The 13348-nt window shown below is 40.1% G+C and overlaps 1 protein-coding gene across 1 annotated transcript in view; it reads right to left on the reverse strand.

Annotated features, from left to right (window-relative positions):
• The window catches only part of SH3GL2 (SH3 domain containing GRB2 like 2, endophilin A1), an 89170-nt gene extending 79745 nt beyond the window's left edge, over positions 1 to 9425 (reverse strand). The window contains exon 1 of the mRNA XM_007954239.2: positions 9363 to 9425. Within this exon, the coding sequence (XP_007952430.1) occupies positions 9363 to 9371 (9 nt within the window). The 5' untranslated portion in view covers positions 9372 to 9425. The remainder of the gene's footprint in view (positions 1 to 9362) is intronic.
• Between the last annotated feature and the right edge of the window lie 3923 nt (positions 9426 to 13348).

Raw genomic sequence — 13348 nt, forward strand, 5'->3', positions numbered from 1 at the left:
CTATGAGTCAGGTATGACTCGAGGGCACATAACAACAACAACAACAGAGATATGAGGAAAGCAGCATCACGGGATGGTTTGTCTGGCAATATCTCCATAATAATGTTTTAATAGTTCCCTATTGACTGGGAAGAGCTAATGCACCTGGCCATAATCTGTCTCACTTTAAAGCAGTTGCCTTGTGTACTCAGAAAACCTGATTAATAAACAGTGTGTTTTAAAACAAAAATAAACAAGGCAGTAGGCTGAGATTGTCCCAATGCATTTTTTGGCTAATCTTCTTGGGCATTATTTTTAGTGGATATTAGCTAGGAAATATTTTGTAAACAAGTAAATGAAAGGAAATCTGTTTTAACTGAATTCAGAGTAAGCGGAAAGATGTTCTTAAATGCTCATTTTATCCACAGCTCTCACCCTTCTTACAATTCTACACTGTCTTAGTATGGAAATTTTTATCTTCTTTTTTACCACCACACCCATAAAGACATTCATGGGCATGGAAGATGCTCATGGGTGCCCTTGGGAATATGTGACTCTGTGCATACTAAGTCAAACTTTACTCCTTCCTCTTATACTCAAGATATCTAACTAGGATCCAAGTGAGAGTGAATTTACTAAAATGTGATGTTATTAGTAACAGATCAGTTGCCATGAAACTCACAAGGGGTGATGATAAACATGCTTTGCATGGTAGTTTGGAACCATGGGTTTAACTTCTGTTTGTACATGGGCAGTGATGGAAAAATCACTCACCAATTCTCAGCTGAAGCTGGGTTTTTTGTTTGCTTGTTTTTAATCGATATGGTGGCCAGTTTTTTTCTTGTATTGAGTCAGATTCTATTTCCCCCCAGTTTCTACTCATAAATTCTATTTCTACTACTTGGGATTATATAGAAAGGTCTACAAAATGGCTAAGTATATGAAGATAATGATCATGGACATTCCCCTAACTTCTCCCCTTGACATTCCTCAAACTTCTTTCTGAAGGTTAGTCACTGCTAGCTCTTTTAATCTACTCTCATATGAAATGACACTGTTTCCATTCTTTCTCAACATCCTGGTTTTCTTAAAACTTAAGGTTGCCTCTCAAAAAGCATGTCATTTTCCAGCCAGACACTGTGGGAGAGAAATCTAATGGATCTACTGACTCAGGACCATAGTACTGGGGGATACCAGACTCAATTGGCACAATAAAATACATAAAAATCTTGTTCCACAACCTACACTGGTGAGTAGTGACTGGGGTCTTAAAAGCTTTCAAGAGGCCATCTAAGATGTAGCTAATGGTCTCCTATCATTGGAAGCTAAGAGGAGTGCAAAAAAACAAGGGCATTTGGAAGCAATCAGTGCTAGCACATGATGGGCCTTGAGACCAGAAGAACTAGATGGGCCCAGCTACCAATGCCAACCACTTGGGAAAGGAATAAAACTGGAGATACTGGATAGAGTGGGAGGAAAAAATATGAAACAAAATCCAAATACACAATAATGACCAGAATTACTGGTCAGATAGACTCTGGTGGGCCCCCCAATACTATGGCCCTGGGATACACTTCGAGCCTGGAATAAAACTCACTCCCAGGGGCTGGCTTTCAGCTCAACAATAAATAAGACATACACGCAGACCACTCAACCTATATACTCTATGAAGATGCATCCCTTGGAGTAACTGACCACAGGGCACCAGAGGGGCAACATTTACATGGAGGAAATGTAGGACATACAGGAGTGCATAACTACGAGGGGCACGGGGAAGGGGTTACTAGGAAGGGAGGGGAGGAGAGTGGGTTAAGGTTGGGGATGCTAATCGTGAAACCAAATGTACACAAAATGTTGAATGTAAAACAAACTCTGCCCTGTAAATTTGCACCTAAAGCACAATTTAAAAAAAAAGGATGTCATTTTCACTGAAGGGGTCTATAGTCAAGTTTCCAACCCTCCTGGTTTTAAGAGAAGAGATTTCCTAGGCCACTGTTCTGGCTGCAAAAAAGAGATACTAGATCCCTTGGCCTAGAGGTCTACATTCTACGGACAAGAGAAAAATTCAGGATTTACTTCAGGCTACCTCCCCACTCAGGAAGCCCCCACTGAATCCTACCCAGCCTGAGGTAGGAATCTCTGCTATGTCTTCCATGAGAATTCTCACCAGGGCACCAACTTGCACATTCTGCAAGCCACTGATTTACCTGCCTATTTCTTTATTGGAATTGAAGTCCCTTTAAGGCAAAGGCTGTGCTTTAATCATCTCTGTATTCATACTGCCAAGCACAATGACTAGCACACAGAAGCATTGCCAAGTTCCCAAGTGTCATCAAAAAGACAGGAAAGGAAGCAAATAACAAAATGGCTATCAGAAGAAACTCTGAAACTTGCTCTTGAATTCAAAGTAGCTAAAGCAAATGGAAGAAATGAAAAGGTAAAAGGGCTGTACAGAAGATTTAAAAGGTAACTAGAGAAAACAAAGTAAAGTATCATAATGAAATTCCAAAGACTTGAAATTAGAAAACCAAAAGGGAATAACATGCTCAGCATTTCTCAAGCTGAAAGAACTCAAGAAAAAAAAAAATCAAGCTTTGAATTGCAACACTGAAGGATTCTGTGGGCAAAATACTGAATGATACGTTGTTGTTGTTGTTAATGTGCCATTGAGCCGGACCCAACTCATAGCAACTCCTCCTTGGGTTTCTGAGGCAGTTATCACTACGGAAGTAAATTGCCCCATCTTCCTTCTGAGAAGTGGCTGGTAGGTTTGAACTGCCAGCCTTCTGGTTAGCAGTCAAGTGCCTTTAGGCATGATGCTACCAGAGCTCTTACTGAATGACATAGGAAGCATCAAAAGAAAATGGAAAGTATATAAAGAGTCACTGTACCAAAAAGGATTGATCGACACTCAACCATTTCAGTCAGTGGCATATGATCAAGAACTGAAGGAAGTCTAAGCTGCACTTAAGGAGGCCAAAAACAAGGCTCCAGGAATTCAGGAACTACCCATTGAGATGTTTCAACAAAAGATGCAGCACTAGAGGTGCTTACTTGTTTATGCCAAGAAATTTGGACGACAGCTATCTGGCCAACTGACTGGAAGAGATCCATATTTATGCCTATTCCAAAGAAAGGCAATGCAACAGAACATGGGAATTATCTAACAGTATCATTAGCATCACACACAAGTAAAATTTTGCTGAAGATAATTCAAAGATGGTTGCAACAGCCTATTGACAGAGGGACCTTCCAGAAATTCAAGCTCAATTCAGAAGAGGACATGGAATGAGGGATATCATTGCTGATGTCAGGTGGATCTTGGCTGAAAGCAAAAGATTCCAGAAAGATGTTTACCTGTACTTTACTGGCTTTGCAAAGGCATTCAATTATGTGGATCATAAATTATGGATAACATTGTGAAGAATGGGAATTCCAGAACATTTTATTGTGCTCATGAGGAAACTGTACATAGACCAAGAGGTTGTTGTTTGAACCAAACAAGGGGATACTGCATGGCTTAAAATCAGAAGGGTGTGTGTCATCATACACATTCAATCTGCATGCTGAGAAAATAATCTGAGAATCTGGACTATATGAAGAAGAACATGGCATTAGGATTGGAGGAAGAGTCATTAACACCCTGTGATATGCAGATGACACAACCTTGCTTGTTGAAAATGAAGATGACTTAAAATACTTACTGGTGAAGATAAAAGACTACATTCTTCAGTGTGAATTGCACCTCAACATAAAGAAAAAAAAAATCCTCACACCTGGACCAATAAGCAATATCATGAGAAGTGGAGAAAAGAGTGAAGTTGTCAAAGATTTCACTTTACCTGGATCCACAATCAACATCCATGGAAGCTGCAGTCAAGACATCAGAAGATGTACTGCACTGGGAAAACCTGCTTCAAAAGACCCTGTTTAAAGTCACCCAGAAGACTAAAGTACACCAAACCCAAGCCATGCTATTTTCAACCATCTCATATGCATGTGAAACCTGGACAATGAATAAGGAAGATCAAAGAAAAACTGATGCACTTGAACTGTGGTGTTGGCGAAGAATACTGAAAATACCATAGACTGCCAGAAAAATGGTACAAAAACAGCAAGGCCACACATTCTGACCTCCTCTAATTCCACAAGAGGAAAACAGAATCACCATCAACAGCACAAGGCCTATTACTGCAAGGCCAGACATGCTGCCTCCCTCCAGCCCTTTCTCCAACTGTTCCTCCCAAAGCACCCACCACCTCTCCTGCGTTCGATAATTCACTGCAGTGGCCACACAGAACTCACAGATTTTGGGGTTTATTAGGGAAGCACCACAGGCTACAATTTGAGTTCAGGAAAAACGCTCAGCCTCTCTCCCAGCCCACCATCCCTCAGCCAACAGTCTCTCACAGTCTCTTTCCCAGCAGTGCTGGTCCCTCGGTGTCTCACTCAGCAATGCATGTCTCTTGCGTCTCTTTCCCAGCAACACGTGTCTCAGGAGCCTGTGTCTCTTTCAGCAGCACATCTTCCTCAACCAGCAGTCAGAGAGAGTTCTGCCTCTAGGAGGCCTACTTTTGAGCCCGGCAGGGTGGTCAAACTAGCCAATCATAGCATCAGAACTCTAAGCACTTGAGAGAGAGTGGGAACCTCCCAGAACATTGTTCTGTGCCACTCCCAACAGAAATACTCCAGGTGGACAACTTCAGCAATCAGGAGCTCCTCAGTTGCTCAGAGAAAATCCCACCTTGGAGTTTACAAAGACTTATGGGTAGAAAAGCCACACTAAGTAATTTACTATACCACAAATGGATAAATCTGTCCTGGAAAAAGTGCAGCCTGAATGTTCCTTAGCAACAAGAATGGTCAGACTCTGTCTCACCTGCTTTGGTCATGTTGTCAGAATGGACCACTTCCTGGAAAAGGATATCATGCTTGGTAAAGTACAGAATTAGCAAAAAAAGGGAAGGCCCTCAATGAGATGGACTGACACAGTGGTTGTAATGATGGGCTCAACCATAACAAGGATTGTGAGGATGGCTCAGGACTGGGCAATGTTTCATTCTGTTGTACATGGGATCTCTATGAGACGGCACCTAACAATAAGAAGTGAATAAGTGAAAAATACAGAATTATTGCCGTAATGGATGGAAACCTGAGAAGGAAGCAGAGGTCTCTCAAATTCCAGAACTTCCTCTAGACAAGAAGTCTGTAGGTTTTCAACAAATCTACCCAATATTTGTACCATAGAATGCATTTAGCATGTATTTAATGAAGCTTGTAAGAAGCACAGAAGGAGCTCTGAGGGTATAGTGCCTAAGGCATTTGACTGCTAACCAGAAGGTTGGCAGTTCAAACTCACCAGCTGGTAAGTGGAAGGAAGACTGGGTAATCTACTTTTGTAAAGGTTTACTGCCTCAGAAACCCAAAGGGGTTCACTATGAGTTGGAATCAACTCAGTGGCAGTGAGTTGTTGTTTTTATTTTATTTATTTATTTATTTGTAAGCAGCTGCGGTAGTTAAGTTTGTGCATCAACTGGGCTGGGCCTGGCTGAATGGCTGGGCAGCTGAATGTAGTTATTCCCCATGGTGAGATTGGTAATAACTCCATGGTGGAACCTATTGGAGCAGCTGAGTAGCTGCTTTGGGAATGTGGTCTGCTTTCCATATATAAGAGACAGCTTTGGAATGGTCTCTAGCTTATGGCACACTTGAACCCTGCATGTAGCCGTGTCATTGTTCAGCAGCCTGCCACGCTCTGTCAACTTTCAATGGACTTGAATTAATGGCCTGCCATGTGGTTTGGTAACATTGGGACTGTGCCTTTTTATTTGTCAACCTTGGGCTTGTCAGTCCCAGCAGCCAGTAGCTGTCTGAGTGAAGAACAGCCTCTACCTTCAGTGGGCCAAAAGCAGGAAGCAAAGTTGAAGCCCAAGGTTGAAGGGCTTTCACCCAGCCGCTAGAGCCTGGCAATTTGAACTCGGACTTAAAGCCTCCAAATGTAAGAGAACAAACTCCTGTTTGTTCAAACCATCCCATTTGTGGTATATTCCTGTCAGAATGGCACTAGGTAACCAAAACAGCAGCATATAAAATTTAAAACAAAAAGAGAAACTCATTCCTTTCAAAGCACTCAGAAGGCGAAGAGAAATTGGTACAGAAAAGAGATAATACGGCTATGAGATTCCAGTCCATCAGGTCCAAGAGGGAAAGGCATTGAGGGCTAAGACACACACAGTAACTTTACTGCATATCAGCAGAAGAGTAGCTGGGCCAGCTGATTTAGAGTAGTGACTTGTAGGAATACCCACTTCTCTCTCCCAGAGTGTTATTTTATGCAAACTTGTGATTTATTTAATTTTGTTGTCTAACTGCACCCCTGAGAATACAGCTGAACAAAAAGTCTCTCTACTCTAAATGCTTGTTGATTATAAAAAGTGCAGATGGAATGCACCTTAGAAGCAAGAATGGCCAGATTTCATCTCTTGTACTTTGGTTGTTATCAGGAGGGACCAGTCCTTAAAGAAGGATATTTGCTTGGTAAAGTAGAAGGTCAGCAAAAATGAGGAAGACCCTCAATGAGAAAGACTGACACAGTGGCTCAAATACAGCAATGACTGTGAGGATGGCCATGGACTGGGCATTGTTTTATTCTGTTGTACACAGGAGCACTATGAGTCAGAACTGACTTGGCAGTACCTAACAATAGCAACAACAACTAACCTAATGGTTGGCGATCTGAACCCATCCAGAAATATGATGGAAGAAAAGTCTGGTAATCTGCTTCTATTAATATTACAGCCATGAAAACCCTATGGCGGGGCCTGGAACACATGGGGTGGTCATCATGAGTTAGAATGAATCTGGGTACAGAGATGAGAAATAGAGACTAATGTAGACTTCAATCTAGTGGGGGTAAACTGGGGTTCAACGATGGCTTCTCAGGACTCTAGCATTAAATCTCATCATTACTGGGTTCCTATTAGTGGGACAAATCTCAAGAACCTAGCTAGAAAGCCAGTTAGGTAAACACCATGCAGTCTCATTTCACAAGCTTTTTCCCCGCCAGGGACTCAAATGTGTCTTATTTTCTTGCTTGCTTGTATACTCTTTTCTTCACCAGGAACACATTTGGCTCTTCTAACTCTTATTCATCCTCCTCATTTCCTTTTAAATGTCAGTAAGCTGGTGGTTTGGTGCCTAAGGCATTGACTGCTAACCAGAAAGTTGAAAGTTCAAACCCACCATCCACTTAGCAGAAGAAAGATGGGGCTAATCTACTTCCATAAAGATTTACTGCCTCAGAAACCCAATGGGGTTTGCTGAGTTGGACTTGACTTGATGGCAGTGAGTTGTGTTTTTTTTCTTTTTTCTTTGAAGCCTTTCCAGGATCGCCCTGTCTGGGTGAGTTACCTTGGTTCCAGGCTTCTTTAGCACCATTTCTTGTTAACCTTGACACACTGTTAATGGCCCAAAGTTGTCTTCCCCACTAGGTTATGAACTTCATGTAGTCAGGAACCTTATCTATCCTGCTCACCACTGTGTCCTACCTGCCTGGCTCATATATTTGTGGAATATATCAATGAATTCACTGAAAAAATAATTTTCAGAGAAAATCTGAAAATTATAAGGTAAAAAACATATAAGAATTTTCTTTGTTTGACTCTTCGTGCAAATGTAGCAAAAATAGCAAAACTGAGGCAGCCCACTGAAACTGATTTGGGCCAAGAACAAAATCAGGCCCCTAGCCCTGGTGGTGCAAAGGGTGGTGGTTAGAAATCACCCAGTGGCTCATGAGGAAAAAGACATAGCAATCTGCACTTGTGAAGATTACAGCCTAGGAAACACTACAGGGCAATTCTACTCTGTCGCACGAGATATTTGAGTCAAACACTGACTCAATGGCACCTAACAATAGTAAGAGTAGAAAGCTTCTGGTAAAGGCAAAATCAGAATATTAAGAAAGAAACTTACTTTTAAAAATAACGTACAAAAATAAGTGCTCTTAATTCTTAGACATGTTCAAGGACAGAATTTATACCCCCAGATCCTTTACACCTATTAGCAATTTAAGCAGCTATTTCTGTGCACAAGGCAATGCACATTCTTTGTTGTAAACCTAAATATCACTTGCAATGAATAGTCTCAACAGGCAAGAAAAGCGAGAAAGAAAATATGGTGGTGTGGATTGAATTGTGTCCCTAAAAAATATGTGTTGTAAATCCTAACATCTATGCTTGGGGTTGGGAGCTTTGATGGCATAGTGCCTAAGGCATCTGACTGCTAACCAGAAGACTGGTGGTTCAAACCCACCAGCCATTCCTCAGAAGGAAGGTTGAGCAATCTACTTCTGTAGTGATATCACCTTGGAAACCCAGGGAGGGGTCACTATGAGTTGGATCTGACTCCATGGCAGGACGTCATCATCATCGTATGTTGAGTCAATCTCTTCTGATATAAAATGTATTCAGCAAGCAAGTGAGTAAGCAGAGGTAGGTAAGAGAGATGCCAAGCCACATGAAGATCACCCAGGAGTACAAGCTCAATGAGACAAGGACCTTCCTCCAGAGTCGACACAGAGAGAAAGCCTTCCCCTAGAGCCAGCACTTTGAATTCAAACTTCTGGCCTCCTAAACTGTGAGAAAATTAATTTCTGTTTGTTAGAGCCACCCACTCATGGTATTTCTGTTATAGCAGCACTTGATACCTAAGGCACAGGGCTTAATGCACAAGAAAAACTAAATGAGTTTGTTCACCACCTCGACTTGCCAAGGACCTGCTATCTTTTAGGCAGAATTATAAATGGTTTACTTTAATCTTTAATAAAAATCCATGATGTAACATATTATTATTCTCATTTTATATTTCTAAAAGATAGCAGCCCAGAGAAAATCAGTGCAACAAATGAGGAAGCAGAGTTTGGTTCAACTCCAGTAGGCTTCAAACTGTGTTCTCTCCACTGTCCCCCAGTACCCTTGGGGCCATCATCCTGTCAGACAAGTCCTCTAAAGCCAGGAAGTCACATAAACTCTCCTGAAAACACTTGAGACGTTATTCCCCAACTTCTCTTTTCTTCCCATCTCACCCTAAATTAAACATCAGACCCACACTGCTGTCATTTGGAAAAGTAAAGATAAAATCCACTATGGAAAGTGTGTTGTAACATTCTGCCTCACTGAGGTTTTGTTCTCAGGATAGCTCAAAGGGAAGTTGGGATTCTTTACCTTTTTCGGTGTAAATAATCCACTAAAAGAAGAATATTTTTTAAAATTACAAAATGTATATTCATAAGCCAGTGGAGAACTGTTTGTCCTTCCCTTTATCCTTGCTACTTAGTATGGTAGACAATCTCATGTGAAAAGAAACCTTAAGTAGTGAAGACTTACCCTTTCCATTTCTTTGAAGTCATCATCTAGCTTGGTTCCTTCAGCTCCACCAACCTTCTCACTCACTTTCTGTAGAAAATAACAAACACATCAGAGTTATAATAAATGAAGTTTCTTTTTTAAGATGATGTGTTAAAAGTTTAAGCACTTTCACATCATCTTATAACCACTCTATGACATAGGTGGAGAGACCCGCTTTCAAAGGAGGAAACCATGACTCAGAGTTTAAACAACCCACCAAAGGTCATAAAGCTAACAGGTGATGAAAAAAGGAGTCAAACTTGTGTCTTCTGATTTCCATGCCAGTGCTCTTTATAATTATACAAATCACTGTATAACTACCTAATAACTAACACTTTCCTTTTGAAAGTTCTGAGGGACAACAGCATCATACAATACTAATTTCATTTTGAAAATGGATCTAAAAATCTACGTAAGTAGAAAATTGCTGCTACTTCAACGTATTCCTCAATGGGCTATTGAATAGAAAATAACAGCAATCTATCAAACTGGTTTTAAAAAAAAAAAAAATCAGCCCAGGTGATCTTTATATGAAAGGACTCAAATAGTAAGTCTTATAAAGCTCCCTGTAGCTGTCTACATCCTATGCACATAAGATGAACTATAAGGAAAGGTATGAAAGGCATTTCTTTGCTACCTAATCATTTCCAAGATTATACATTTTAACTCAAATAGGCAAATGGTTATTTTTCCACATGTAAAATTCATGTTCATCAAAAAATTAGAAATGCTTTTGTATTCTGAAATAAGGGTTCCAACTAAATTTAATAAAAATGTATAAAGGGATCCTAAGACAAAGACTTTGGTTTCATTAATGGTAGGAATATGAACTGCTAAGGAGCTCTGGTAGCATAGTGGCTAAGGCACTTGACTGCTAACCAGGAGGCTGGCGGCTCAAACCCACCAGCCACTCCTCGGAAGGAAGGTTGGGAAATCCTACTTCTGTAGTGATACTGCCTCGGAAACCCAAGGAGGGGTCGCTATGAGTCGGGGCCGACTCAATGGCAAATAACAACAACAACAACAAGGACATAAGACTTCATTTATCTTAAAATGCCTAATTGTAAAGACATATGCTTTTCATTAGATGTCACTGTATTACATAAACTTATATGTATAAACACAGATACAAAACACATAAACACAGATAACAAAGCATGATTTTTAATTTCTTTTCCTAGCTGTCGGGTTGAGGGTCTTTGCAGAGGATCCTAACCATGGCCAGAACTGTAGCAATCTCAGTAACAACCTGGCATTCCAGTGAGTGAGGCTCCTTGCCCTCTGAAGGGGCCACTGGACACCTGGCTCTATCTCCTGGCCATAGAAATCTGATGTTCCCTTGTTGATGGTGGCTGAGGTGTATGTTCCTTTCTCCCTCTCCATCCTTTACTCTTGCTTTCCGCTATTAACAAAATCTTCAGAAAAGAAAACTCTTGAAAAAGCTAAGAGTCTGTGTTCTGTCAGTAGTAACAGAAGGAATATGGTGTAATAAAAGTACATGGCATGGACTTACCCCTTTACTTACAGCTGGAAATATAACACACTGAATTGTCATAGAAATTAAATGATGTAATAAATATAAGAATCTATGTCTGAACCTACAAGAGATGCCATAAATTCTAGTTCTCTTTTTCTCTCTCACCAATAAAGTGTTTATCTACTTATAGTATCCTGGTTTCTCCTATCAGTTTATTTAGCTGCTGTTTAATACCTTGAGAAGATTGTAACTGTTTTCATTAACATAATACAGTGTTAGGTAGATAAAGATTAACAATTAAAAATGAAAAGTTAATAAAAACACTATTGATATTTTTTATTTATATGGACACACTTGCAATTCATCATTTGTATCCCAAGGACTACATGACGCAGGAGCAGATATTTTTCGTTTTCTGCAGACAGCAAAACTGAGCACTATGTAAATGATCTGTCCATGGTAGTGGCCTGAATGTAGTTTTCACATGCTAAGCATGCTAAGCTTCTTTGCATTTGCACTGGGACTCTGGAGAGCTGTCCGTGGTGCTAGCCTTTTCTACCTGGTGCTCCATTAGATTCAGATGACCAAAGTTTGATTCGCAGCCTTACTTCTTGATCCTTGACATCAAGGATCCACCCTTGATATCTGCCCTCACACTTAACCAGTACCCTGGGTGATACTTATATCACCTACATCAGCAGTTTGTACAAGTCCAAGCTGTGTCTGGTATCAATATTACCTAATTTAAAGTCTGTACCAACTGTGATTTGGCCTAGCAATCAGCTTCCCTGCCTGCATTCTTAAGAAAACATTTACCATATCAGAAAGGGAAGAAGGAGCAAGAATTCTGATTAGACCCTTCTAAGATTTCTAAGTGTCAGTGACCTGCCCTGCATATCCAGATTTAAGATATAAAACTTCAGGGATGAAGGAGCTTTAAAAGTTATTAATACCAGTTTCTTCCTGTCATCAAGCTAAGCACCAGTGAAGCAGATTTTTACTAAGTCATACTTCCTTCTAACTGCTCAGTAACAGTAAATTTTGCTTATATTTCACCCCTATTTTTATTCATTATTCTTGAAAGGTACAATTGATGGTAAAACTTGGGCTAGGCAACTTTCTAGTCAAACTCCTACACAAAAAGAAATATTTGCTACACAATCTCAAATCAATTCTTATCTCAGTTGACTGTATCTAATGTCTGGTGACTCACAATACCTCAAGGCTCCATTATTATCAAAAAGGATCACTATACATAAAGCCCTTCATTATCTGGGAATGAGACATTTTTAGTTGCCAAATTGACATGAATAACATGTGGCTGAGTAATGTGTCCATTTACATTTACAGTAACATTAGACAATCTTGGTAACATAGGGTTACTCACATTTTGACCACATTAAAGGAATAAAGCATAACTCTCATCAAAAACACAAGTGCCAGTATCACATTCACAATCCTTTATTACTCAACTCAGAGTGATTTCCACTTTCCTCCTTTTTTGCATAGATCATAGCTTAGCACCACAGTAGTTGGTCCACTATATAAAATGTGATCACACTAGACATTAATAATTTGGAACTAGTGCTGGTATCCACACTGAGGCTAACTCATCACTCTGTTGGCTTTAACTATGTGGTTTGTAAGCACTGTGTGTGTGTGTGTGTCACAGAGGGGTGAGGGGGAGAGAGATCATTTCTAAACAAAAGCTCGTATTTAAGCTGCTCTGAGAGAAATAGTTCCATAAACATAATGGACAATGGTAATGGTCTGATTGGTGGATTAATATAAAAATGTCTTACCTAATTAGATTCCTAGGAACAAGAATATTCAGTACGATATCTACATTGTTCTCTGGGCTATTTTTCCAAGACATAAAGGATCTAACTATATCAAGGGACTACATTAAACATTGGGCTCAATAACAAATGACTCATTCCTTAAGAATGTGGCAAATACAGGGAGACAGCTCAAGGGGCAGGAATGCATGGGAGAGCAGGACACAGGGAGGAGGTGGCTATGGAGAGGAAGTGGGAGGAGAGCTGTTGCACTGTGGGAGATGACAGTCAATGTCACGAGACAAAGTATATGTGAACCACTGTATGAAAGATGAATTTGCTCTGTAAACTTTCACCCAAATCACAATAAAATCTAAAATAAAATAAAATGTGGCAAATATTTTTTCCTCCTTTTCTTTAAATCATGTCACTAAAACTTCTCATAGTTTGCTGTATAGAAACCAAGGTAAGGAATATAGCCCATCTGGCCAAAGAGGAGTTTTGTTTTCATTACCTGGGACTGTTTATTTAAGAACTGTTTGCCCCACTGTTTTCCATTGAGGTGATTCATAAAAGTAAGGTTTCATATAACTAAATATTGTTTGATGCAGTTCAGTATATGCTCACTAATATGCTTGCCACTTGAGAAATTTAGGATCTATTTAAGCAAAGACAAACATAAGGTATTTGAATCAAACAGGAAAGCACAC

The sequence above is a fragment of the Orycteropus afer genome, unplaced genomic scaffold, assembly GCF_000298275.1.
Source record: "Orycteropus afer afer isolate SDZICR_OR568_19922 unplaced genomic scaffold, OryAfe1.0 scaffold00450, whole genome shotgun sequence".
NCBI classification, from domain to species: domain Eukaryota; kingdom Metazoa; phylum Chordata; class Mammalia; order Tubulidentata; family Orycteropodidae; genus Orycteropus; species Orycteropus afer.